Source organism: Eumetopias jubatus, unplaced genomic scaffold (genome assembly GCF_037043125.1).
Source record: "Eumetopias jubatus isolate StellerSeaLion01/CBP00866 unplaced genomic scaffold, mEumJub1_p1.0 scaffold_11, whole genome shotgun sequence".
NCBI lineage: Eukaryota > Metazoa > Chordata > Mammalia > Carnivora > Otariidae > Eumetopias > Eumetopias jubatus.
In genome coordinates, this window is record NW_028274817.1 from 138769 (window position 1) to 166130 (window position 27362).

Consider the following 27362-nt stretch of genomic DNA (forward strand, 5'->3'; position numbering starts at 1 on the left):
CAACAGATGTTGGAGAAGGATGCAGAGAAAGGGGAACCCTCCCACACTGGTGGTGGGGAATGCAAGCTGCTGCAGCCACTCTGGAAAACAGTAGGGAGGTTCCTCAAGACGTGAAAAATAGAGCTACCCTAGGACTCAGCAATTGCACCACTGGGCACTTACCCCAAAGATACAAATGGAGTGATCTGAAGGGGCACCTGCACCCCAGTGTTTATAGCAGCAATGCCCACAATAGCCAAACTATGGAAAGATCCCAGCTGTCCATCGACAGATGAATGGACAAAGAAGAGGTAATAAATAAATAAATAAATGAATAAATAAATAAATATACGACTATTAGCCATCAAAAGATGAAATCTTACCATTTGCAACGATGTGGATGGAACTAGAGGGTATTATGCTGAGCGAAATAAGTCAATCAGAGAAAGACATGTATCATATGATTTCACTCATGTGTGGAATCAAAACAGAGGATTGTAGGGGAAGGGAGGGAAAAATAAAATAAGATGAAATCAAAGAGGGAGACAAACCATAAGAGACTCTTCTTAAAAAAATTTTTTATTTATTTGTCAGAGAGAGAGCACAAGCAGGGGGAGTGGCAGAGGGAGAGGGAGAAGCAGGCCCCCCGCGGAGCAGGGAGCCCGATACGAGGCTCGATCACCTGAGCCGAAGGCAGACACCCAACTGACTGAGCCACCCAGGCGCCCCAGTTAATTGAATTTAAATAAAAATCTAAAAAACCAACCCCCTCACAAATATGTTTGCTTTCCACTCTTTTGGATATTTCTCTCTCCATAAATAGGATTGCTGGGTCATATGATGGTTCTATTTTAAATATTTTCAGAAACCTCCATACTGTTCTGTGGCACTTGTACCATTTTATCATTCCCAGCACTGCACAAGTTTCCAACTTCTTTGCATCCTTGCCAACACCTGATATTTTCTGCTTTTATTTTTTTTAAGATTTATTTATTCATTTGAGAGAGAGAGAGCACGTGTGGGGCAGGGAGAGAGAGAGAATCCTCAAGCAGACTCCCGCGCAACCCTGAGATCATGACCTGAGCTGAAACCAAGTGGCGGACACTTAACCGAATGTGCCACCCAGGCGCCCCGCCTTCTGTTTTTTAAAATAGTAATCATCCTAGTGGGTGTGAAGTGATATCTTATTGTGGTTTTGATGTACATTTCTTGATGATGAGTGATGTTGAGCATCTTTTCATATATTTGTTGGCCATTTGTATGTCGTCTCTGGAGTAATGTCTACTCTAGTCCCTTGCCCATTTTTTAAAAAATTTCATTTATTTATTTGATAGAGAGACACAGAGAGAGGGAGTACAAGCAGGGGGAGTGGCAGAGGGAGAGGGAGAAGCAGGCCTCCCGCGGAGCAGGGAGCCTGATGCGGGGCTCAATCCCAGGACCCTGGGATCATGACCTGAGCCGAAGGCAGGCGCCTAACGACTGAGCCACCCAGGCACCGTTGCCCATTTTTTAAAAAATATTTTATTGGGCGCCTGGGTGGCTCAGTTGGTTAAGCGACTGCCTTCGGCTCAGGTCATGATCCCGGAGTCCCGGGATCGAGTCCCTCGTCGGACTCCCTGCTGAGCAGGGAGTCTGCTTCTCCCTCTGACCCTCCCCCCTCTCATGTGCTCTCTCTCTCTCATTCTCTCTCTCAAATAAATAAAATCTTTTAAAAATAAAAAATATTTTATTTACTTATTTGACAGAGAGAGACACAGCGAGAGAGGGAACACAAGCAGGGGGAGTGGGAGAGGGAGAAGCAGGCTTCCCGTGGAGCAGGGAGCCCCATGTGGGACTCGATCCCAGGACTCCGGGACCATGACCTGAGCCGAAGGCAGACGCTTAACGACTGAACCACCCAGGTGCCCCTGCTTTGCCCAGTTTTTAATTGGAGACTTTGATTTTTTTGTTGTTGAGTTGTAGGAGTTCTTTATGTATTCCAGATAGTAACCCCTTCTCAGATGTATGATTTGCAGATATTTTCTCCCATTCCATGGGGGGCCTTGCACTCTGTTGATTGCATAGTCCTTGGATGCACTAAAAGTTTCTCAGTTTGGTGTGGTTCCATTTGTCTACTCTTTGCTGTTGTTGCCTGAGCTTTTGGTGTCATTTCCAAAAAGTCATTGCCAAATCCAATGTCATGATACTTTGCCCCCTGTGTTTTCTTCTAGGAGTTTTACAGTTTTGGGTCTTATGTTTAGGCCCGTAAATGGTGTTGAGTTGCTTTTTGTATATGATGTAAGATAGTGGTCCAGTTTCATTCTTCTGCATGTGGCTGTCCAGTTTTCCCAGCACCATTTGTTGCAGAGACTGTCTTTTCCCCATTGAATGGTCGTGGCACCCTTGTCAAAGGTCATTTGACCATATACGTCAGGACTTATGCCTGGGTCTCTACTCTGTTCTACAGGCCTGTTTGTCTGTCTTCATGCCAGTACCACACTGTCTGGGTTCCTGTAGCTTTGCAACAGGTTTTGAAATCCGGAAGTGTGACTCCTCCAACTTTGTGCTTCCTTTTCAGAATTGTTTTGGCTATTTGGGGTCCCTTGAGATTCCATATGAATTTTTGGATGAGTTTTTCTATTTTGAGTTAATTTTTTTTTGAAGATTTTATTTGTCAGAGAGAGAGAGAGATCACAAGCAGGGGGAGCGGCAGGCAGAGGGAGAAGCAGGCTCCCCGCCGAGCAAGGAGCCCGACACAGGACTCGATCCCAGGTCCCCGGGATCATGACCTGAGCTGAAGGCAGACGCTCAACAGACTGAGCCACCCAGGCGTCCTTTGAGTTAGTTTTTGATAAACAATATTTTCTTAGGAGCATGCCCATTTCATCACAGTTTACATTTATTAGCTTAAGTCTTTTGGTTTTATTCTATTATTATGAAATTTGGTAGGTCAAAAGGCAGATGAAACTGCTTAATAGTCAGCTATTTTGACCTATGAAAATGGCAAGTTCATTTTATTCAACCACATGCATACACGAGAGCATACAGCAGTTCTGCGAATTGTCTGGAGAATGATGATAAAGCACTACACCTGTGTCTCCGCCATCCGCTGGATGACCGCACTCCAAAGCCTCTGGGGCCCCCGTGTCCCCTCCTCCCCCCTCAACAGAGGTCACTGCTACCCTTTCCTTGTTTTTCTTTATACTTTTCCAAAATATGCATTATCCCTAAACAACATTAGTTAGTTTTGCATCTTTTGACCTTTATATAAATAGAATTGTAACCAGGTGTATATTTCTCTAACTTGTTGCTTTTTTATTTTTTATTTTTTTTAAGATTTTTTATTTACTTATTTGACAGAGAGAGACACAGCGAGAGAGGGGACACAAGCAGGGGGGAAGCTGGAGAGGGAGAGGCAGGCCTCCAGCGGAGCAGAGAGCCCGATGCGGGGCTCGATCCCAGGACCCTGGGATCATGACCTGAGCCGAAGGCAGACACTTAACGACTGAGCCACCCAGGCGCCACTCCAACTTGTTGCTTTAATTCCACATTACATTTGGGACATAATCCAAGTTGAGGCATACAGCCGTATTTGATCCACTCTTTTTGTGGAGTGCTCACTTCGGCAGCCCATGTACTAAAATTGGAATGATACAGAGAAGATGGCTTGTTTCTAGCTTTGGTGTATTGTAAACAATGCTGCTGTGAATGATTTGTACATGTGATCTGGTTTATTTGTAAAAGACCTTCTCTAGGATGTGCCCAGGAGTGACACTCTTAGGTCATAAACACGTACATCTCCGACTCTATTAGATAATGCCAAATTCTCTTCCAAAGTGGTTATATCAGTTTCCAGAACACCGCCCCCCTCCCCCGCAGTGTATGGATTCCTGCTACTCCATATCACCACCAATGCTCGGGATTGTCAGACTCTTTCATTTCTGCCAATCAGTGGGAATAAAAGGATATTTCACCGTGACCTTGACTTGCATTTCCACAGACCTTCTTTTAGTATATGGGCTGCCGAAGAGAGCACTCCACAGACCTTCTTCTTTTTAAAGATTTCTTTATTACATATTGAGAGAGACAGAGAGGAAGGGCAGAGGGAGAGGGAGCCGCTTAAGCAAACTCTGCACTGAGCGTGGAGCCTGACAGGGGGCTCCATCCCATGACCCTGAGATCACAACCTGAGCTGGAACCAAGAGTCGGACGCCTAACCGACTGCACCACTCGGGCGCCCCTGCATTTCCACAGGCCTTCTGTTCTAATTTGATGGAGAGTAAAGTCTGGTCTTCTGCAAGAGGTGGGGCAAAGATGTGACCATTTAGAAGCTTCTTTGTGTGTGTGTGTGTGTGTGTGTGTGTGTGTGTGTGTGTGTGTGTATGATCTAGCAGCTTCTTATATAGATTTTCAATCAATCCTCCTGTCTGCCCCCCACCACCACGCATACATATTTTCTTCTGCGGTATCTGGTGCTTCCAGCTCTTTCGCAAGCCAGCCCTTGCCCCTGGCTGCCTCTTCCACCTGTTTTCCAGCTTCTAAAACATTCTCGGTAGGCATTCACTCCTCTCCTTTTCTGTGGTGAACTTATTCCTTTCTGCACTTGTCATCCCCTTACTGTCATTTTCATGGTGTTTTTAGAAGCAAGTACTACACAGGTGTCCAAGCTCCCCTGCTTTACACAGACTCTCCCATTGTGCTTGACACAGCTGTTGTTATCTGTCGCTTTATCCCTATTTTCCTTCCTAGGATCGTCTAGTTATACATTCTCTCCTTTCATTCTCACCAGAGACTGGTTTATTTTGCAAATTTCAGAGAACAAACTTTTGGCTTTATTGATCTTTCTTTTTTCCATTTCATTAATTTCTGCTGTCTTTGTGATTTCCTTTTTTCTGCTTTTTCTGGGTTTATTCTGCCGTGGTTTTTCTAGCTTCCTGAGTTGGTGCTCATCTTATTCTTTTTAAGGCTATACATTTCCTCCTAAGCACTGCTTGAGCAACATCCTATATGGTTGTTTTTTTTTTTTTAAGATTTTATTTATTCGAGACAGAGAGAGAAGAGTGAGGGGGGTGAGCGCTAGTAGGGGGGAGGGGCAGAGGGAGAGGGAGAAGCAGACTCCCTGCTGAGCAGGGAGCCAGATGCGGGGCTTGATACCTGGACCCTGGGATCATGACCTGAGCCGAAGGCAGACGCTTCACCGACTGAGCCACCCAGGCGCCCCTATTCATTTTTATATGTAGTGTTTTCTTTGTTGTTCAGCTCTGTTGTTAGATTTTCATTATAATTCTTCTTGCACCAGTCAGTTATTTGAAAGTGTATTTTAAAATTTACATTTGTACATTAAAATTTCCAAACATATGAGAGGACTTAATTTTAGTTTTATCATTTTTTTAAAAGATTTTATTTATTTATTCATGAGAGACAGGGAGAGAGACAGAGACACTGAGCCACCCAGGCACCCCAGTTTTATCATTTTTTAAAAAATATGATTATCTTTTTCCTTGGACAAGAGTCAAGGAGAATAATTTTCTTTTTATTTTTTTTTTAGATTATTTATTTATTTGACAGAGAGAGAGAGAGAGAGCGCACACAAGCAGGCGAGCGGCAGGCAGAGGGAGAAGCAGGCTCCCCGCTGAGCAGGGAGTCCAACGCGGGGCTCCATCCCAGGACCCCAGGATCACAACCTGAGCCGAAGGCAGATGCTCAACCGACTGAGCCACCCAGGCGACCTTAGTTTTAGCATTGACTTAGGATTTTATTCTATCACAGTTTGAGAACGTGATTTGTACAATACCAATTCTTTTAGTATTTGTTGAGATTTGTTTTGTGGCCTAGGACATTGTGAGTTTTATTAAATGATCAAGGTGAACTTGTAAAGAATGTGTAGTCTCTAGTTTGGTGATGTCCATTAATCAAGCTTGTTCAATTTTTCCTATAGTCTGACAAGCTTTGTCTTCTTGAGCTACCATGTGCAGTGAGACGCAGTGTAATTTATTGTGGCAAGTGTACTAATTAATTTTTCTTTTTACGGCTACTTTTTTGTTTGATATGCATTTGAGTTTCTACCATTAGGCAGGTGCACACATGTTAATGGTTAATGCTTTCAAATGAATTATTTCTTTAATCATTATGCAGTGACCTCTTTTATTCCTAATAATGATTTGTGCCCTGAGGTCTACTTTGTCCGATGTTAATTTCTCTCCACTAACTTCCTCGTGGACAGTATTTGCTGGCTATGTCTTTCCATCTGTATCAATTATGGTTTGGTGGCAGACCACAGAAACGTTCTAACTATGTAAGTTAAAAAAAAAAGGATTTATTATCAGGTAGTGACAACTTCAACAATCTTGGGAAGAAAAGGAGGAACAGCTCCTAGCCCTCTGAATTCGCCACCTCTTCTGGGATCAAGAATAAATCCTAACCCCCAAATTCAAGTAAAATGTAGGCTATTTCCCATCCCCCAGATGAAACGCCAGGCACCTCCTCTCCAGGTTGTCTCCTTGTATCTTCAAGCACAACCTGTCCCTCCTCCAGCTAAGGGTGCCATTGCCCAGCTGGCCACCTAAGCCAGAGCCCAAGGGTCACCTTGACTACGCCTCTCCACTACCCCCAGAGTCTGACCCCCCCCCCCGACTTTCTTCTAGTCTCTCTCTAATACGCTCGGGATTTCAAGCCTCAGCACATCTTGCCTGGGCTGCTTTAAATGGTTACTCACTCATCTACGCCTCGGTCACCCATCAACTCTCTATGTATCATCTTTCTATTTTTTTTAAAGATTTTTATTTATTTATTGAGAGAGAGAGAGAGAGCGAGATAGAGAGCCCATGAGAGGGGGGAGGGTCAGAGGGAGAAGCAGACTCCCCGCTCAGCAGGGAGCCCGATGCGGGACTCGATCCCGGGACTCCAGGGTCATGACCTGAGCCGAAGGCAGTCGCTTAACCGACTGAGCCACCCAGGCGCCCGTATCATCTCTCTATTATCTACCAATCATGTAGCATCTAGCTATCATCAATCAATCACTCACTGTACCTGTCATCTATTACCTATAGATCTATTTTTTGAGGTGAAATTCACATAAAATTAACCCTCTTAAAGGGCACAATTCGGTGACATTTATTGCAGCCACAATGGTGTGTAGCCCTCACCTCTACAGTTCCAGAACATTGCCCCAAAAGGAAACCCAGCCCCTGGCAACAACTCATCTGCTTTGTGTCTCTATAGATTTGTCTATTCTGGATGTTTCCTACCAATGAAATCACACGGTATGTGGTCTTCCATGTCTGGCTTCTTTCACTCAGTGTCACGTTCTTACAGTTCATCCACCTTGTAGCAGGGGTCAGAACTGCACTCCTTTTTTTAGCCGAATAGCATTCCATTGCATGGAGAGACCACATCTGGTTTATCCATTCATGTTGATGGACTTCTGGGTTGTTTTCACTTTTTGATTACCACCAACAGCCCTGCTACGAACATTCACATCTAAGTTTCTGAGCGAACACCTATTTTCAGTTCTCTTGGGTTTAAGCCTAGGAGTGAAGTGCTGGGTCCGTGCTTAGCTTTCCACGATGGCTGCCCCATTCCCCTTCCCACCAGCAGCGGATGAGGACCGAGCTGTGCGCTCTTGCCTCCCTCCAAGCAAGCCTCCACACCGCCCGCCGTGGGCATAATTGCATTTTGTCTCCATCCTGCCAAACACCCTTTGGTGGCTTTTTGTTGCCTCCAAAGTCAGTCCAGGCTCCATGGCATGGCCCCAGCACCTCCCTTCCTCTGCCTTCCGCACCACACTGATGTCCTGCGTCTTTGCTCCTGATTCACCTCTGGGCTTTCCCTCTTCCTAGAAGGGAATTCCCTTCCAGCATTCCCTCTTCCTCGAAGGTCCAGAACTACGTCTTCCCTGCTTCCCTCTGCTCCACAGGGTCAGGACTCCCCCTCCTCTGTGCCCGCCACCCAGCCCACTTTGCAGCTCGCTGCCTTTCCCCCAGTGTCCCTCCAGACGCTTCTCATGCGGGGCCTGGGCAGCAGCCCCTCCCCTCCACCCCCGCACTGGGCCCAGGATTGGCCCAGAGTCCTAGCTGCGCTCAGCCAATATTTTTGTGAGACGTTCGTTGCTAAATCTACCTCCCCACAGGAGACTATGCTGAGCTGTCTTTGGGTGGGGGCAGGGGTTGAGGTTACTCCTTGCACCCCAGGCGACCTGATGCCCCTCCCCAACCCCCCCCCAGCCCTGCCAGACAAAGAGGCCAGGAGGCAGGATGGCACTTTCTGCGGGAGGCTTTTACTGAGGGATTGACGGATGCTCCCCGGCCAGGCGGCTGAGGACCTGGAAAGGCACATGCGGTGGCTGTGGTGGGGGTCTCCCTCTTGGGTGGGGGCTGGCTTTGCAGATACAGCTCCCCTGGCTGACCCCTCTTTGGCACTGAGCTGGGCACACAGGTGCCCTCATGCCCGGCAGCCCCAGCCCCCGGTTCCCCCTTCAGTGGCCTGTACCCGCCCTGGAGGTGGCTGGCAGTGTAGGCTGGTGGGGCGACAGGCCGCCGGGGGCTGGCTCAAGGGCCAGGCCACCTGTGGGAGGACCACGGCCCAGGCCACTTCCGCTGCTGGCTGGGTGCTCGTGTTGGCAATCGAGATGGCTCCAAACAGGAATCCGGTAAATTAGCTTGTAGAAGGAAAGGAGGCCAGGGGCAGGGGCTATATTCTTACCATCGCTCGCTAGTGCTGTGCCATCCTTCCTCCCGCAGGCTCTTGGAGACACGTGGCAGGGAGAAGGGGTGCACGCGAGGGGCCCTGTCTGGCTGTGGGTTCTGTCTGGCTGTCTCTACGGCAGGAAGGGTGTCCTGTGGGGTGGAAGCCTCGGTGGGCCATTTGGGCAGTAGCCACGGATGGCCCGTGAGGTCTCCAAGGGACTGAAGAGGAGGAAATAAGGGGGACTGCAGCGTCAGGAGAGCCCCCCCCCCACACAAGGCTCCACACAGACTGGCTGGTGGCGCGAGCTGGGGGCTCCCCTCCACCCTTCCCCCCTCCTGGAAGAGAAGAAAGGCCCATCTGCCCCGCCCAGGGAAGGGGGCCCAGGGACAGGCACGTGGTTTTGCTGGCAGTCCTCTAGGCAGGGCAGGCCTGCGGCCAGGAGGCCTGGGAGGGAAAGGCATGCAGGGCAGGCCTGCAGCAGGGCCAGGTGCAGGGGTGGGTGGGCAAGCGCTGTGGTTTCCTTCATGTGGTCCCAGGGCTCAGGGGGGGAGCAGCACCCTGGAGGACCCCAGAGCCTTGGCCCAGGATCTGGCAGAGCTCCTGGAGGCGCCGCTGCATCTTGGGGATGCCCGCTAGCTGCTGCTCAAGCCGCTGCTTCTCCTCGGTCAGGCTCAGGCGAGCGGCAGGGTCTAGCTTCTCGAACTTCCAGCCACCCTCCCCATCAAACTGCAGCAAGTGCGTGTGGTACTTCCTAGGCCGGGAGAGGAGCGGAGGCCACTCAGCAGGAGACACTTGCCTGGCCTCCCCCTCCGCAGCCGCCAAGCAGGTGGGGCGCTCCGGGCGGGGAAGGGGGGCACCTACCACAGGGAGGGCCGGTGGGTGATGGAAAGCAGGGCAATGCCAGCATCCTTGGCCGCCTGGAAGATCTTGCCTTCCACATCGATGCTCACGGCGCTGGTGCACTCATCCAGGAGGGCGTACTTGGGCCTGGGGCGGGGGGGAGGGTACGGGCAAATGCGCTAGGCTGTGGACCCTCCTTCACAGAAGCCTTGGCCTGTCCCCTCCCCCCCCGCCCCGTGGGAACCCTGACCTGTGTACTGATTCTGCTTCTTGTGGCCAGTGCTGGCTGGGCCCAGGCCGGGGTGAGGCCTCCTAATGGCCACAGGGCCCCTGGCTGTCCCACTCAGCCCCCTGGGGAACACCCAGCTCACCTGTGGTAGAACATTCGGGCCATGCCAATTCTCTGCTTCTCACCCCCTGATAGCACATCCTTCCAGTCACACACGGCCTCCCAACCTAGGCAAGGGACAAGGGGCTTCTGTTCACTTCACTAAGGGCTGGGCTGCACCTGTGCAGGGCCCAGACCCAAGGGCAGTGGGAGGGGCCGAAGAGACTGGTGGGAGTGGGTTACGGGGGCGTATGTGACTTTGGAGAAGGCTGGCCCCTGGGTCCACGTGCCCTGGATGCTTATCGATCTGGAGGTGATACTTTAATAGTTAAAAAAGACTTGCAAGCAGAATTGTGTCCCCTCCAAAAAAAAAAAAAAAAAAAAATGGTATGTGGGCATCCCGAGCCCTAGGACCTCAGGACGTGACCTTATCGGGAGGCATGGGCTTTACGGAGGGGACAGTTAGTCACGAGGTCCCGAGGCTGGGCCCCTGGAATCCAGCGGGCCTGCGTGTCCTTGTGTGAAGGGGAGAACTGGGAACAGACACGCACAGAGGGAAGGCCTCGGGCAGACACAGACAGATGACTGCCGTCCACGGGCCGAGGACACGGGCCTGGAACGGCTCCTTCCCTCGCGGAAGGGACCGACCCTGCCCACTCCCGGCTCCTGCCCTTCCGGCCTCCGGAACGGGGGCACGGGGCGCTCCGGGGGGTTGAGCCGCCCGGCCTGTGGGACCGTGCCATAGCAGCCCCAGCAGATGCCCGGAGGACCTAAGAGAATGCTAACGAACAGCCAGCCAATGCTTCCATCCCCAGGCAGCAGACAGTTGTGGCAGAGCCCCAGGGATGGCTGGTGGGGTCTCTCCAGAAGGCTTCTCACCTGCAGGGACCAGGTGTTTGTGTCACTGCCTCAGCAAGTCTGAGCAGAAACGAATCCTTACGTCCTACCTCTGCTCCATCTTCCCATGGGACTAGAAGTTTTGTCAAGGCACAGGGCCACCCACAAAAAAGACTCTACTCCGTAGCTTGCCTTGAGGTGAGGTGTGACCATGGAACTGAACTGAATTCTGGCCAATGGGGTAAAAGTGTGTTACACATGTGTCAGGTTTTGGAACTTTCTTTAAAAGACAGATGGCAGGTACCCTTGGCTCTTCCCCCTCTTCCCCCTTTCTCTGTCCCGTGGCCTGGGATGTGATGTGATAGCCGGAGCAGCCATCTTGGATCATGAGGTGACTTTGGGAATGGAGGGCCCACATAGCTGAGTGACCTGAGGGGCCTTCACAGAGCTGGGCTGCCTCCGTCAACTGTGGCCTGCTTTGCTCAGGACTTTTATGTCACAGTAAGATAAACTTGTGAATGACGTGATGTGAGCCGCTGTTGTGGGGAGGGGGTTCTGTTACTCCCAGCTGAACTCAATGCTAATAGGTTGTGATGGTAGGCCCCAGGGGCCCAGGGCACTCCTGGAAGACAGGAGGAGGGGTGCACTCCCGGGCACAGGGTAGCTGGTCAAGCTCCCCCCAAGTGAGGGAGGCAAGAAGTTAAACCTGCTTTTCAGATTTCACTAAGAAAATTGAGTCCAGGGGCGCCTGGGTGGCTCAGTGGTTAAGCGTCGGCCTTCGGCGCAGGTCGTGATCCCAGGGTCCTGGGATTGAGCCCTGCATCGGGCTCCCTGCTCCGCGGGAAGCCTGCTTCTCCCTCTCCCACTCCCCCTGCTTGTGTTCCCTCTTTCCCTGTGTCTCTCTCTGTCAAATAAATAAATAAAATCTTTAAAAAAAGAAAAAGAAAAAGAAAATTGAGTCCAGCCCCACCTTGGTTTGCCCCCACCCTGCAGCTGGGCCGCCCTCCCCTCCTCCCCCTCTCCGGGCACAGCAGGCATTTGCAGACAAAGCTGATAAGCCCCTGACCAATGCCTTCTCTTGCTACCAGCCCGTCCCTCCAGTCCTGCAGTCTCCTTTCCGGGGGATGGCACCTCCCAGGCTCGAGCCAGAAACCCAGGCGTCCCCTCTGGCTCTGTCCTGCCTCCCATGCTAGAGGCTCTCTGCACACACACCCTGGGCTCACCTTCTCCCCAGCTGCCCTGCCCATGCCCAGGGTCTGTCCTCTTGCTAAAATGTGACACCGACCCGTCACTTCCCTGCCTAAGGCCTTCCGAAGGCTTCCTTCACTGTCAGGGAAAGCCTGGGCTCTCCCTGCCTGGCCCACAGGGCCCTCCCTGCCACTGAGCCCCAGAGCCTGGAGACGGTGTCCAGGACGAAAATGAGTGCCCCCTGCTGGACACCTCCTGCTGTGCCTGGCCTCCCTGGCCTAGGGAGCTCAGGGCTGCCCTGATGGGTGGGGCTTTCCTGGGCACCTAGCACTTTGGACTCCTGGATGTCGGGGTCATCTTCACCCCTCGGGGGCCAAGAGGGAGGCAGGGGCGAGGGTGACAGCAGATTCCCCCGCTGAGTCTTCGGACAAGGGCAACCAGTCTAGGGCTCCCTCCCTGGCCACATCCTCCCCTACCTCCTTCCCGCTGCAGGATGTGGTTCAGGTGCACGATGTCCAGAATGGCTTCCAGGTGCTGCTCCGAATAGCCTTTCCTTCGCATGTCCTCCACAGAGTCTGGGTAGATCACCTGGTCCCGCAAGGAGCCCACGGACATGTAGGGCCTGCCGGAATGCCACATGTCAGCAAGGGCAGGCCTGGCCCTACCTCCCTGCTGAAGCCCTGTGCCTGAGCAGGCTCTGTCATGGGCCCTGGCTGCCGGGGGGGCAGGGCCGACTCGAAGCCCGCAGACCCCACCACCAGCCCCCCTGCATGCACACCACACACTGTGCACACACCCCACTCCCGCCCCGCGTGCACAGGTGCACACGCACACATCAGGCACGCTCACACACGTGCACCAACACCCCCACACCGTACACCACATGTGCGCACACGCATCACGCGGCCACGGCCACGGCCGGACGGCAGGTGGAGGCCCCGTCGCCCCTCGGACTCTGGGGGGCAGAATCTCGCTGTCCTCTCCTGATGCCCCAAGCCCTGCCATCTCCAGGGTGGGAAGGGGTAGGGGCCGGGCTCCTTCCCCGTCCCCTCACCTCTGAGGGATGTAGAACATGCGCTGCGGCGGGGGCTTGTAGAGCACGCCACCATACGTGGGCCAGAGACCGCCAAGGATCCGGAAGAGAGAACTCTTGCCGCAACCGTTGGGGCCGGTGATGAGCAGGTGCATGCCCTCTTCCACCTGTGGAGGCAGTGGTGGTACCCGGCGGGGGGGGGGGGCCTGCATGGACCTCCTTCCTCCCAACTGTGGCCCACACTCGGGGCCACACCCAGGCCGGTCGGTGGGCCCCCCTCAGTCTCTCGGTAAGGGGCAGCAGGGCCTGAAGGATGAGGTCTGGCATCCAGAGCCGCAGCCAAATACCTGTTTTGGGTCCTGGCCTGGCCCCTAAGCCCCTGACATGCAGCGGAGAGCGTGGGGCCAGCATGAGGAAGGCCCCAGAAGGCCCATGTCGCCCTCTCTCCCCTGCCGTCCCACGTCACTAGGACTCCCAGTGTCTTCGCTTCCTCAGCAGAGTTGCTGTCCCTTGAGGAACGGTCCCGGGAAAGGTGCTTTCGGTCGAGTTCTAGGTGGACAGTACAAGCCCCCGACTCTGTCTGTTCCTAATGCCTGGCCAATCCTCCTGCCCTCGTGGGCCTCTCTCTGTCCCCACAGGTACGAGGGTACTGGGCAGATGCCTCTGTGACCCCTGGGCTCAGCGTCAAGGGCCTCAGGCTCCCCAATTAGCCGATTACATGGTGCCCGCTGGTCTTATGGAACTGCCTGCTGTAAGAAAAAGGCCAGCTGAGCTTGGGTGGGGGGGGGAGTGTGCAAGAAGGCAGGGGTCAGATGGCAGGGCACCTGGGGCACAGCCCCCCTCCCCCCATCGCCATGTTGAGGTCTGCTCTCTCAGGGTGTGACAGCAGCGCCAATACTGTGCCGTCCCCACGAGGCCGGAGTGAGGCAGTGTTATGGATTGAGCGGTGCCCCCCAAGACGCATGTTGGAGTCTTGACCCCCAAGACCTCAGAATGTGATCTTATTTGGAAAAAGAGACTTTGCAAATGTAATTAGTTAAATTTAGATGAGGTCCGGGCCGCCTGGGTGGCTCAGTCGTTGGGCGTCTGCCTTCGGCCTGAGTCATGATCCCAGGGTCCCGGGATCGAGCCCCGCGTTGGGCTCCCTGCTCAGCGGGGGGGCCTGCTTCTCCCTCTGCCTGTCCCTCCCCCTGCTTGTGCCCCCCCCTCAAATAAATAAATCAAAATTAAAAAAAAAGGTCCTATTAAAAAATACTTTTTTCGATGAGGTCCTCCTGGAGTGGGTGGGCCCCTAATCCAATGTGACTGGTGTCCTTATTAGAAGGAGTCATTTGGACACAGAGACATGCACACAGGGAGAAGGCCATGTGAGGAGGGCACAGATTGACGCGAGGCTCCGCAAGCCCAGGAACACCACTGATGGCCAGGAAAGCACCCAAACTCGGAGGGGGCCTGGAGCAGACTCTCCCGCAGCGCCCCAGTCTGGCCTTCCGGCCTCCAAAACGGGGGGAGGAGCCACTCCTGCTGTTTGAGTCCCTCACTGTGTGTTCCCGTTACGCTGTAAAGGCCCTCGTGGGGGGGCGGGGGGGATGGGCCTCCCTCCTCCGTGATCGCTGTACAGGGGCCAGTGTGTCAGGCCCGGCTCTCCCCCGGTCAGCGCCCTGGCAGCCTCCCCAGTCCCCTTCCCTGCGCCTCTCTCCCTCTTCCGCCAGCCTTCTTGCCCCACCGCCTGGCCGATCATGCCCGGGAACTGCTCGCCTGCCTTCCCCCACATCTCGCAGCCCCGAGCCTGGCTTCCCCCTCGCCTCCCAGCCCAGCTCTTCTGTCCCGATCACCCCTCCTCACCCGGCCTTGCTCCCTCACCAGCTGCGCCCTGGCGAGCCAGGGCCCCTGGTCTTTGCCTACTTGGCTGCCACTGGGCCTGCAGGGAAATCGTTCGCCTGGGATAAACCAGCCATTGGTGGCTCCCTGCCACACCCCAAGAGTGGCCACGGCCAGGGGCGACGGGGATCACAGCACTGTCCCATGCTGCCTGGGTAACGAAATGTGCCCGGCCCCCAACCGGCTCTCAGGACCCCTCTCAGCGGATCGAGGAAAGGAGCCTCCACTGGCACCACCAGGCACTGACCCTCCACTTGCCTCTTCCCGGTAACTCCCTGCCCAGCCATGGCTCCAAGGGACCCTGCTCTGCAGCCAGGCACACGAGGCCCCAAGGCCCCCCAGCTCCATGCTCCTGCCACTTCACTACCTTTCCCCTGCCTGCCTGCTGGGGGACACCTTCTTCCTCATGCTGCCCATCCACCCTGAGGCTCCTGGGTGAAGCTTCCGGTGACCTTTACTCACCTCAGGGATGGGACCACCCTTCCTGTAGCCCCCATAGGATCCTGGGCAGCTAACTGGGGACCTTTGCAATGTTTAGGGGACCCAGCATGGGGCCTTCCTGAGGGCAGTGCCCCTCCAGCTTACCTCTGGTTCCCAGTGCCCAGCCCAGGGATGAATAAATGACTCCCTCTCGCTTCTTACACTGACCCCGCCACCGCAGGTCTCTCCTTCATTCCATCATTCCCTGACGCTGCCCAAAGCTCTGGCTAGGGACACAGGTGAGTGGTGGGGGTTGGCTACCAGGGCTTCCTTCCATTAGACAGCCTCTGTAGTGGCTGAGAGCCCTCCCAGTGGGCCAGGCTGTACCTACACTGGGGGCTTCTCGAAGCAGATGGTGGGACCCTCAGCCCAGGTCACTGGAGGAATCTATTCCACCATAGTTGGAGTTGAACCTGAGTCCCCAAGTCCTGGGCTTCTCAGGGATGGGGGTGGGAGGTGGCAATGATGAGGCCAGGACCAGGAGCCCTTGGGTGACCCTTGGCTACTCTTGGTAATTGCTAGTCATTTTTATGACTGCACTGTGACAGAACCAACAATCAGAGACATGTTGGCGTTTCACCTGGACCTTAGCCCACCTGCCAAGTGGATCTGGGGAATGACAACGTATGCAGGCCCAGCAGGCCAGACACCAAAGGTTGGGGCTTGCAGATGCAGAAGGCCAAGCCCAGGGTCCTGTAGCTCAGCCCAGCTCAGCCAACACTCCTGGGTCAGGCAACCCACCCTCCCTGGTCCCACACTTGACCTACCCTGATATTGAGGCTGGCCACCACCACCTCTCCCGTGGGTGTGATGATGGGGATGTTCTCACAAATAATTCCCTGTTCCACATCTACCACTTGGCCTGGAGAGAGAATGCAATGAGGGAACACAGGGAGCAGCAACACCCCCTCCGCCTTCTGTTGGATTCCACGTGCCCCGCCCCCCCCGCCCCTCGCAACAGCACACCAGTGTGTGGTCTGGAGCCCCTTGGGAATATGGTGGGTCTTCCGTGAGCCCATCCCCAAACAGTGTCTGGTGCTGTGCTCTGGGCAGGGGAGGGGCAATGTCAATTCTCTGGCTTCTGGAACCCGAGGCATGGAGTCCACCCTTACGCTGTAAAACCCTCTGACACTGGCCCCTGCTGTGGTCTTGAACTTTCTCTTGCTGCCCACATGGGAGAGTGATCCCCTCTACTCAGGGACTGCATCTCCTTCTTTTGCAAAGAGAAATAAGAGAAATCTCGGCCAGAGCCCTGGGAAGGCACCGGCAAGTGAGGGGCTTGGCTAGCAGCTACTGCTCTGGGAAAGAAGGTTGCAGGGGCACAGCTCAAAGACCCTGCCCTCTGGGGTGGGGGTGTCTGGGGGGAGGATGCCCTTACCTCGGATCTGCAGGGGCCCCTCTACACGGACACCAGACCTGGCCACAGCCCCGGGCCCTGCCTGAGGGTCCTCCGGCTCCCCGGGCCTCTTGAAATGGCAGTGTTGGACATCTTCAAATACCTGGAACATCTCATGTACTCGGGCTGTGTAGCCAGCCAGCTCTGTCACCTGCGGGGAGGGTGACCCTGGCTCAGACGCTACCAGCTGGGGGAGGGGGGAGGCATGGCAGGGGTGGTGGTGGTGCTGGGCTGGGGGGGGTACCTCCTTGTAGGATGACATGATCCGCTCGATGGCATCTGCAGCAGCTGTGAGGAGGTTGCGGGCAATGGTGAAGGCCTCTGTGCGCTCGCTCACGAGCTCCTCCTCCTTCATCTCCAAAGCTGCCTTCTTCACTGCCTCTGAGTCTATGGAACACAGTGGAAAGGAGGGGACCGTGGAAAATCAAAATGGACTCACTAGGGGAAAGACGAATCTCTCTGGCAGATGGTGCTGGGACTACTGGGTGTCCACTTGCAAAAGAATGACCCCTACCTCACACCACCTGCAAAAACTAACTCATGTAAGAGCTAAGACTATAAAACTCTTGGAAGAAAGCAGCTGTAAGTTTTTGTGAGCTCAGATTATGCATGGCTCCTTAAATATGACGCCAAAGGCACAGGCAACAAAAGAAAAACAGATAAATGAGCTTCATCAAAATGAAAACTTTTCGGGCATCCAAAGGAACCATCCAAAAAGCGAAAAGACAACCTACAGACTGGGAGAAAACATCGGCAAATCACATATCCGATAAGGGTCTTGTAGCCAGAATATGTAAAAAAACTTTTCCCATTCAACAACAAAGAAAACCCAATGAAACCATGGGCAAAGGATCTGAATAGACAATTCTACTGTATTTCCTAGATCTCCAAATGGCCGATAAGCACATGAAAAGACACTCAACATTATTAGTCATCAAAGAAACATAAATCAAAACCACAATGAGATACTACTTCACACCCACTAGGATGGCTGGTGGGGCTGTAAAATGGCGCAGCCCATGTGGAAACTGGTCGACCAGTTCCTCAAAAAGTTCAACAAAGAGTTACCACGGGCCCCAGCAATTCCACTCCCGGGTATGCATCCACGAGAAACAAAAAATACACGTTCACATGAAAACTTGTACACAGGTGATCATGGCAGCACTATTCATAATCATCAAAAGGTGCAAACGACCCAAATGCCCATCAGTGGACAGATGGATAAAGAAACTGTGGTACATGTATATGATGCAATATTATTTGGCCGTAAAAGGCAGTGAAGTGCCGATTCACCCTACAACGTGGATGAACCTTGAAAACGTGATGCTGAGTGAGAGAAGGCTGACACCAGAGGCCACAGATTGTGTGATTCCATTCATGTGAAATGTCCACGAGAGGCCAACAGTCCACAGCAACAGAGAGATGGGTGGGTTTTGGGGGGCCGGGGAGTGCTGGGGAGGGAGTGACTGCTAATGAGTCTAGGGTTTCTTTCTGGGGTGATGACGATGTTTTGGACTTAGTGGTGATGGTTGCACAATTTCATCAATATATTAAGAACCACTTAATTAGGGGCGCCTGGGTGGCTCAGTCGTTAGGCGTCTGCCTTCGGCTCAGGTCATGGTCCCAGGGTCCTGGGATCGAGCCCCGCATCGGGCTCCCTGCTCGGCGGGAAGCCTGCTTCTCCCTCTCCCACTCCCCCTGCTTGTGTTCCCTCTCTCGCTGTGTCTCTCTCTGTCAAATAAATAAATAAAATCTTAAAAAAAAAAGAACCACTTAATTATACACTTTAAAAGGCTGAATTGTATGGTATGTTAATTACATCTCAATAATCTGGATAAGAAAATGAGCCATTAGGCATTTGGCTTTCTTTTTTGGCAGAACCAGCTCCTTTCCCCTAACCTGCCCTCGCTCTGTCTTATACTAATGACGGCAGCCCCTCTCGGGGCGCACCTGCACCTCATCATCCAATGCCCAGAGCTGTTGTACCCCCGCGTCTTTCCAACATAAATGTCCCTTTTGGACCTCCACCGTTACCCCCATTTCTCCCTCAGCTCACCCCTCGACACTGTATTCTGGGCCCTCTCTGAGAACGGTCATCCTTGATGCCTCTTTCTCCCTGGGAACCTGTGTCTGTCTCAACTTGCTTTTCTGTTTCAGTCTAGACCCTGTGGCTGCTCGCTTCAATCATCTTGTCAGTGGTTTTGACTCCCTTGACCCTTAGAGCTCCCAGGAAGGCAGGGCTTTCACACAAGGAATGCGCTGGAAATGGTGATGGGGAGCAAGGGGGCAGCTGACTCTGAGGGTCCTGAGGTGTGGGAGAGTGAGCAGTGCCCACTGGAGTATCCAGGGGAAACTGAGGCTCCTGGGGCCAAAGTGGTAGGAAGGTAAGTCCTGTAAAGGGCCCAAGGACTCTACCCAGGGGCATATGTCAATTCAAGGTGGAAGCCTCAGGGACATGATGGCAGGGGTGGGGTGGCAAGGGGCAGGAAGGCAGCTTAGGGCAGACGGCCTCCCGGGCAGTACCGGGTGGAAAAGGCATGGGATGGACGGCCTGACTGCCCGGCATTGCCTTTTCTTGGGCCTGAACCAGGAACGCAGGGAATGGGGCGGGGTGGGGAGGGGGTTAATCCTGACAGTTTATGGTCCTGGGCCTGCCTTCCCACTGTGCCCCCACTGACATAGCCTCCAACGGGCAGCAGGGACATAAGCTGTCCTCCCCAGATGTCCTAAAAGCCGGAGAGGGACTACACACTAAGGGAAAGGGCTTGTAGTTGCTGGGGGCATCCTGGCAACAGCTGGCACCTCCCTGGAGACAGAATTGACTGTCCTCTGTAGGTTCCCTCAGAGGCTAAGGCAGCTAAGACCAGGGCCCAGGGGCAGGACGCCAGGCAGCTGTTCAGGGCAAGGCCATTCTCCCTCTGGGCCCTGCAGCCTTGCAGCTCCAGCAGGCTAGAAGGGCAAAGGTATGGAGATTTTCCCCCATTGATAAGTGTCTGCCTCCTCCTATAGGTCCCCAGGGCTTTCAGCCCTCCTCGAAGCACCCAGAGCCCTCACTAGCCCCCGGGGTACTAGGGACACAGCAAGGACAAAACGGACAAAAACCCCTGCCTCCATGGAGCACACACAGCCTACAGTGGCAGAGGACAGTAAACGAAACAGAGAAGTAGAGCAGACAGGGCGTGCGGCGTTGGGGGAGCAGCGCGCCGGGGAAGGAGAAGGGGATGGTGGAGGCGGCGGTCTCGGCAGAGGAGAGAGGGTTCCCGGCAGAGCTAGTGGCACTTGCAAGGGCCCGGGGGCAGAAGCACTGCTTCCGGGGAATAGCGAGGAGGCCAGCAAGGCAGAAGAGTGAGTGTTTCACATTTTCACAGGTAACTAACCATAAAGGGCCAGGAGGCCAGGGACAAGAGCTCATGCTTCTTTGAATTGCCCACAGAGTCTGGGGTAGCAGAGGCTCCAGAAAGTCCTAGGCTTTCACGGGAGGGAGAGGCCTTGGGGACTAGATGGGCCCCAAGGCCAGCTATAGAGGAAAGTAGCTGCAGGCGCTTCCTCACAGAAACCACAGGTCGGTTTCCTGGTGGGTGGATTCCCATGTTCTAGGCCAGGGGTGCTGACTGGGTCTGGCACCTGTGCCTAAATCAAGGCCACCCTTTACGTAAGGCCTTTGCAGTGGAAAGTAATAATCCCCCTCCAATTAGATCCTTCCCCTTGGGGGTTACCCAGAGAAGGACCAGTTGAAGGTACAGAAGCCCCAAGGTAGAGACACAGATAGAGAGCGAATCAGAGACTTCGGCTCTGAAACAAGTCCGGCTCTCTCTCTTTATATGCAATTGAAAACCCTCTTACTGGGCCCTGGGTGGCTCAGTCAGTTGAGCGTCTGCCTTGGGCTCAGGTCATGATCCCAGAGTCCTGGGATTGAGCCCCACATCGGGCTCCTTGCTCAGTGGGGAGCCTGCTTCTCCCTCTACCTGCTGCTCCCCCTGCTTGTGTGTGCGTGCTCTCTCTCTTTCTCTCAAAAAAATAAACAAAATCTTAAGAAAAATAAAGTAAAACCCTCTTACTACCAAATTGCACAAAATATAACACCTTCAATTTTTTTAATTTTTTAAATATATTTTATTTTTTTAAGTAAGCTTTACACCCAACATTGGGGCTCCAACCCACGACCTGGAGATCAAGAGTTGCACGCTCCACCAACTGAGCCAGCCAGGTGCTTCAAAGTATAACACCTTTTCAAGCGGAGCTGTGCTCCAAGGAAAGCAAGGGAAATTTCCAGGAACACAAAGAGAAGCCAGCAACCAGGTACTCCCGTGAAATCTCCAGAGATGGGAGAATACAGAGAGGTTTCTCTTGTGCAGCTGGGGCTCTAGGTGCACTAAACAAAAGGTCTCCTCTAAGAATCTGTAATTATGTGTCTGGAGTTCAAATTAATACCGTCTCCCAGTTCAGGAACCCCTCTTCTCCAAGGTGAGAAGCTAAGGTAAAATGGCCTCCAAGTGGTTAATTACCTGGGCGGGCATGCGTGGCCCAAGCACAAGCAAATACACACCGTGCTGGGGAATGACCCCTCGGGTTAGGCCACTCAGGGTTCCCAAGGAAATCTGGTTGCAAAACCCACAGGGAAACAATCCACCATGAGTGAAGAGCAGCAGATGGAAGATAAAGCTGGCCTAGATCCCCAAGAATTCTGATAATCAAATAGTTGGAGAGAGACCATGGAGCATAAAAAGGAGCAGTCCAAAAGATGAGAAAAATCAGGCACTTACAAAAACAGTTTAAAATTCCTATTTGAAAAGAAAAATGTCTGTTTTCACATTTTTGTGTGAAAGAGAAGCAAACAGAACTTACAGAAATAGTCACTGAAATTGAAAAAAAAATTCAAGGGCGCCTGGGTGGCTCAGTCGGTGAAGCGTCTGCCTTCGGCTCAGGTCATGATCCCAGGGTCCTGGGCTCGAGCCCTGCGTGGGGCTCCCTGCTCCGTGGGAGCCCGCTCCTCCCTCTGCCCCTCCCCCTGCTCGTGTTCCCTCTCTTGCTGTGTCTCTCTCTGTCAAATAAATAAATACAATCTTAAAAAGAAAAAAAGGAACAAAATTCAAATTAGATGCAGCTGAAGAGAAAACGGATGGACCAGTGAGCATAAAAGATCTGCAGAGAGTGCCCCTAATTCAGCACGGTGCTAGGGAGGGAGACAGCCAAGTGGTGAAGAGTCACAAAGGAGAGAGTGAGAAGAAAAGAGTAAAAGGACAAGACCAAGGCAATATTTGAAAAGATAAGAGCTGAGAAATTTCCGGAATGATGGAAAAATCTGAATATACGAAGGCCATACAACAAATCTCAAGCAGGACAAACAGACACCTCAGGTGAACACTTCATAGGGAAACTGCAGGATGCCAGAGAAGAAAGTCTAAAAGTAACCAGAGAGACAATGCAGGCTGCCAGAGGCACATGAAGCTGATATAACAGATTGTCCAACAGAGACAATGAGATATTGTCAAGGGGCTGGGAGAAAGTAACTGTCCACCTCGACTCCCACACCCAACTAAACTTTAGTCTGGGAAAAGAGTAAAATAAAGATGTTTCAGACAACAAGATAATCTCAAAGTTCCCGTGACGAAAGCCTTGCAGAAAGAACTTCTAGAAGATATCTATCTGGAAGAAGGTAACTGGGCTGTGGAAAAGGACCAGTGAGCAAAGAAATCAGTAACCAGAGGGGTGAATTTAAACCCACATTGACCCAATAAAGCAATAGCCAGGCATCAAAACAACAGGAAAGCAAACTTGACACTGAGCTCCATCAAACATCAGCGTGGCTGGGCCCTGAATTAGAATGTTCTAAAGGACAAAATGGGAATCCTGATGACCCACTAGCTCAAGTGCCAAGCAAGGCAGGCTTTCTTGTCTCCCTTCACCCCCACCCCAGGCCTTAGGGCCAAGGTCTATACCCGCTGCAACCTACTAGAGTTGTTTTAGGCGCAGGAAAGCCAAGGCCCAGGGGATGAAGGAGCTGAAGCTACTTCCCTATATCCTCCCACGCCCGGGGCGCAGTGAGCCAAGGACAGGACCAGGTGGGCGAGGGTGCGTGCATCTGAGGAAGGGACATAAGGGCTTCCTGATTCCCAGTCCCCAGGCTCAGCTGAGCGGTACCGGGGAGTGTGAAATGCCGTCAAGGGAAGACACATGCCGAGCAGAGGGCAACCAGGAGCTCCAGGAGAGTGTGACTTTTGCTGAGCTCAGGATACCGGCTGGGCCTCATGGCCCTAGCAGAAGGGGCAGGTAGGTCAGCCAAGCCCCGGGGCCTCCCAAGCCTAGCACTTAGTGATCCAGGAGGACAGGAGAGGGTCCCTGCCCCCGCCCCCTTGGCAGCCGTGGCTCTCACCTGACTCCGAATAGCCGGTGGCAGTGATTATGGGCACGGCCACCATGAGCAGGCCCGAGGCGCTCCACACATACTTCATGAGGAACTGCTCCAGCATGATGTACCACAGGCGTTCCAGCAGGATAAGGTTAATCTGCGAAGCCAGGTCCTGGTAGGAGTGCTGCAGCAGGGCTAACTCCACCTGCAGGGGTGGGGGTGACAGAGAGAGACCAAGAGGCCTCATGGTAACTACCACAGGGGCCACAAGAGTCTCCAAGCACCACTCATGCATGCTGTGAAATTTGATGGCCAGGACAAGGTCAAGGGCTGGGGATTACGACTAGGCCGTATTTACAGGGGCCAGTTTTCAAGCTTTGGGACCACCTGACATCATAGTACCAGGGGACAGTCGTGACGAAGAAGGGACTCGTCACCCCCACCTCCCGAGGCCCCTTCCCATCCCTTCTTTCCACTACGTCTCTAGTTGGGACACTTACCATGCCCCTCTCTTTGCCCTGCACCGCTTCGGGACATCTTTGGGCAACTGCTGTGGGGTGCTAGCCTGAACTAAGCAAAGGGCAGCACAGGAAAGCAAAAGGCAGTACTTGGTTTCGAGGAACTTGGTTCCAGAGTCTCTACTTTGGCCCTGCCTCCTCAACCTGGATGAGGACCCTACACCGCATTCTCCCACAGAAACCTGGAGGGCAGGCTCCCAAGCCAGCCCTGCCCTTCCCTCCCCATGCCCGCACTGGCCACACCACCTGCAACTTCAGGCTGCGGACACAGAGGTGGCAGGAACTGGGTCATGGCACGGTGGCCATTAGGTTGTGGGTTTCTTGGCTCGTTATAGGGGGGATGTGCCCCAGCCCTGCCTCCCACCCCCAGCTGAGCACAGCGGCCCAGCCTGGCACCATCTCCTTTGCCGAGTACTTTCACACCTGTCTCTCCACTTGACTCTCACCCCCTGCAACAGTATGTGTACTCTCATGTCCACTGTACTGGGGATGCCAAAGCCCAAGAGGCAAAGGGACCTGCCCAAGCTCACATCACTTGGAGGTAGCAAGAGGTGTGCCATTTGGACCATCCTGGCAGAGCCATTAGGAGAGAACCAGATTCTTATAAGTGACGCTTTGACCTACTAAGAAAGGTTCACCTCGCTCTCAAGCCAGCAAGAGTTTGTATGTATGCGCACACGCGAACGAAATCTAAATCAGCCTCCTCTGTGAGATCTCAGTGAGAACAGAACACTGTGATGTCTGCCCTCCAGCCAGCCAGTCACCTCTGCCCTAACCTGTTGAATGGAACCTGGGTCAGTGTCCATAGGGACATCAGCTGGCAGAACTGGGGCGATTGCCTGCCCAGTAAAGGCAATCAACCCCTCCCCCACCCCCATGAGGACCCATCACCCCACACTGCTTTCCGGCCCTTTGGCCAAGGTCAAAAGAGACAGGCTGTGGACATACACCGGGGCCCTCCTGACCCCACCATCCTGGTCTGGCACATCGACTGCCTTTGCATTGAGTCCAATCCTGGTTCCTGAAGTGAGCACGCCTCCTCTGAGCACCCTGGCAATCCAGGCTCGTGCTGGGAGCTGGCAGGAGTGCCCGCCGGGGCTGACAATGGAGCTGCGGGTAACGTGCCAAGCGCCTCACCCAAGGCGGTGGCTGCCTGCCAAGGCCCTGCAGTCCGGCATGTGGGAGAGGAGACGGGTTGTGGCTGCAGACCAGGCATTTTCTCCTAATCCGGAGCCCGGCCTACACCCGGGATGCCCCCTCTGCCGAGTTTAGGGACAAGCCTTTTTGTAAAAACATCACGGCCTCTGCCCAATGTGCAGCCAATGAGGCAAGGTGCGGGGACAAGAGGCCACCTGACAAAGACAGGACACACAGGCCTTCAGGAGGCGGGCGCCACCGTGCCCCTCCCTTGAGAAGCCCTCGGAAAGCAGAGAGCAGGGCCCGAGGCAGCTGCAGCCCCAGGCACAAGGAAGAGGAGGAGCTGAGGCGAGATAAAGGGAGCAGTGGCCCGGAGTAACCTTTCCCAGCGCCAGGCTCCCGGCAGGCCTGGCCTGCTGGGGAGCTGCGCGCCTGCGACCCAGGCGGAAGGGCGGCCACGCGGGGGGGGGTGGGGGGGGTGGGGGGGGTGGGGGGGTGGGGGGCAGGGTGGCTGCTGGGCGGGCAGGAAGTGCGTCCCGCCGCGGTGGCGGCCTGGGTCAGGCAGCCCTGGCCCGGGGCCTGGGGAGGCAGCCGAGCAGGTAGCCGGGCCGGCCTGCGGGCTCAGGTGGGGGAGGCTTTGACCCCGAGTACCTAGAGCTGCCACCGCTGCGGCCGCGGCGCTGGGTGCTGCTCGTTAACCCCCGCTTGGGCTGAGTCATGCCCATAATGCCAGCCTGCCTGGCCCACCAGCTTGGCCAGATGCTGGCCTTCAAAGGGCCCGGGGCGGGGGGAAGGGGGGCACGAGGGGCCAGGCAGCAGGAGGCCGCGCGTCCCACTGTCCCCTGCTCCCAGATGGCAGGAGCCTCCTCCTGGCTGGCTGTAGGAGTGGAGGAAGCAGGGAGCTCCAGCATCTGAAACCGCTAGGATCCACAACTCCAGGGCCAGGCCAACCACATGGAGGAGGAGAGGAAGCAGAAGTGGCCTGGAGCAAGCCGGCAGCTGGCCCAGGGCAGTCCCCACCCAGCCTTCCTGCTTCTCCCTTTCTGAGCCTAAGCCTGGGCTGCCCCAGGCCCTGCCATCCCCAGTCTTCGTCTTCTGTGACCTCCCCACACCTCTGGCATTAGCCCCAGCCAGACCTGGGCTTTCCACGCTGTCCATGGCTGCCCTGCCCCCTGGCCTCCCAGCCACAAGCTTTCTTCTGTGCCCAGTACCCCGCCCTACCCCACCTCGTGGCCCCCATAGAAGGCGATCTCCTCTGAGTTGGCCACCACTCGAGAGTGCATGTAGCGCAGCTCTCCCTTCCTCCGTGCCTCCTCTGCCACCAGCTCGCCAAACTTGGGTGAGAAGGCTCGCAGCACGTTGGCTGTGAGGAACACAACGAGACCAGCAATGGCCGAGGGCCAGGCTGTGCCGGCCCCCCGGGAACGGGCTGCTCGGAGCAGGGTGTAGGCGGTCACAGCAACATCCAGGAGCGGCTTGGTGAGGTTGGAGTAGAGGTGGGCCACAGAGGCTGCAAAGGCCACCACGTCCTCCGTCAGGGACTGGTCAGGGTTGCGAAGCCGCCCGTCCATGTTGCTGACTCTGTAGTAGGTCTGCTGGGAGAAGTAAAGCCTGTAGGCGTGGGCCACTAGACGGCTGCGGAAAGACAGGGCCAGTTGGCCCTCTAGGTACCGGATGGCGCTGTTGATGAAGGTGGCAGGGAGAGCGATGAGGAGCCACTGCAGGAGCTGCCAGCCGAAGGCCTGTGGGTCCTTGCGCACGATGCAGCGGGCCAGCCGGCCGTCCAGGCGGGCCACATACACTGACAGGAAAGTCCGGCTCACCAGGGACGCCGAGTGCAGTGCCAGCAGCCCCGTTTCCCGGCACAGAGTCCTGGGGAAGAGCAGCCGCAGGAGCCCCAAGAGCCGCTGCAAGAACACCCGGTTCACGCCGGCCTTGGCCGCTGTGGCCCCAGAGACCTCCTGCGGGGACTCCCCTGCTGGTACCTGAGGGCCCCTGGTTGCAGCCAGGTATTGCCGCACCAAAGGGTAGATTTTGTGGGCTCCATAGGCCGTGAGGGCCAGGACCAGAGCTGTGCGCTTCAGCGTGGTCACCCGCGAGGACCGAGGGGTGGAGAGTACCGGCATGTCACCTGGGTTGGATGCACAGGTCTGGGACTGGTGCCTGAGGCAGAAGTCGAGGCAGGTGGCTGGAAGGGTTGTTGCTCTGACCCCCGGCTCCTTGTCTAGGCAACTGGAAACCTTGCAGTGGTCCCTGAGACTGTCGCGTTAGGCCACCGGGGCGGTGCTGGGGCCCCCGGTGCGGTGGGCTCAGGGCCCTCCAGGGTAGCGGCCTCTTCAGGCAGCCAAGGTGGAGAAACTTGTGAGGCCCCTAGCCCCTGGGGTCAGAGCCTGGGGGGGGAGGGGGGGATGTCAGCAGAGAGGGCGTCTCTTCCTCTCCACCTCCTCCTCCTCCTCTCCTGGTGGCGCCCCTCCCCGGGGCACCAGGCGCGTCCGTCCGCTCCGCAGCCTGGCTGAAGCCGACAGTGACTCCACCACCCACCCCTCCCAAGGGGCGAGTCCGGGGGGAAAGGGAGGAGGCGGAGGAGGGGCGGGAGGCGGAGCCCGGGCGCGGCGAGCCCCACCCCGTTCTCGCCCCACGGCTGGGCCCCGCCCCTTCCCCGAACCACTGAGACGTGGGAGGACCGCGCGGGCCAGAGAAGCGGGCCCTGGCTTTCCCGCCAAGGCCCCGCC

At 54.8% G+C, this 27362-nt stretch overlaps 1 protein-coding gene across 1 annotated transcript; it reads right to left on the reverse strand.

Moving 5' to 3' along the window:
- Positions 1 to 8211: 8211 nt before the first annotated feature.
- Positions 8212 to 27159, reverse strand: ABCD1 (ATP binding cassette subfamily D member 1). The gene is made up of 10 exons (XM_028094355.2): positions 25857 to 27159; positions 23000 to 23180; positions 16871 to 17013; positions 16609 to 16777; positions 15998 to 16092; positions 12891 to 13036; positions 12313 to 12458; positions 9855 to 9939; positions 9505 to 9630; positions 8212 to 9394 (listed from the first exon to the last, which is right to left on the reverse strand). The coding sequence occupies exons 1-10, from the start codon at positions 26754 to 26756 to the stop codon at positions 9166 to 9168; spliced, it is 2220 nt and encodes a 739-aa protein (XP_027950156.1). The 5' UTR covers positions 26757 to 27159; the 3' UTR covers positions 8212 to 9165.
- Between the last annotated feature and the right edge of the window lie 203 nt (positions 27160 to 27362).

What these genes read in the sequence shown, in the direction of transcription:
- ABCD1 (XM_028094355.2), bottom strand. Translation starts at nt 26,756, where the DNA reads ATGCCGGTACTCTCCACCCCTCGGTCCTCGCGGGTGACCACGCTGAAG. An exon ending in CCTTCTATGGGGGCCACGAG is followed by an intron (nt 23,181 to 25,856) that starts GTGGGGTAGGGC and finishes CCACCCCTGCAG; the next exon opens with GTGGAGTTAGCCCTGCTGCA. An exon ending in GCCCGAATGTTCTACCACAG is followed by an intron (nt 9,631 to 9,854) that starts GTGAGCTGGGTG and finishes CCCCCGCCCCAG; the next exon opens with GCCCAAGTACGCCCTCCTGG.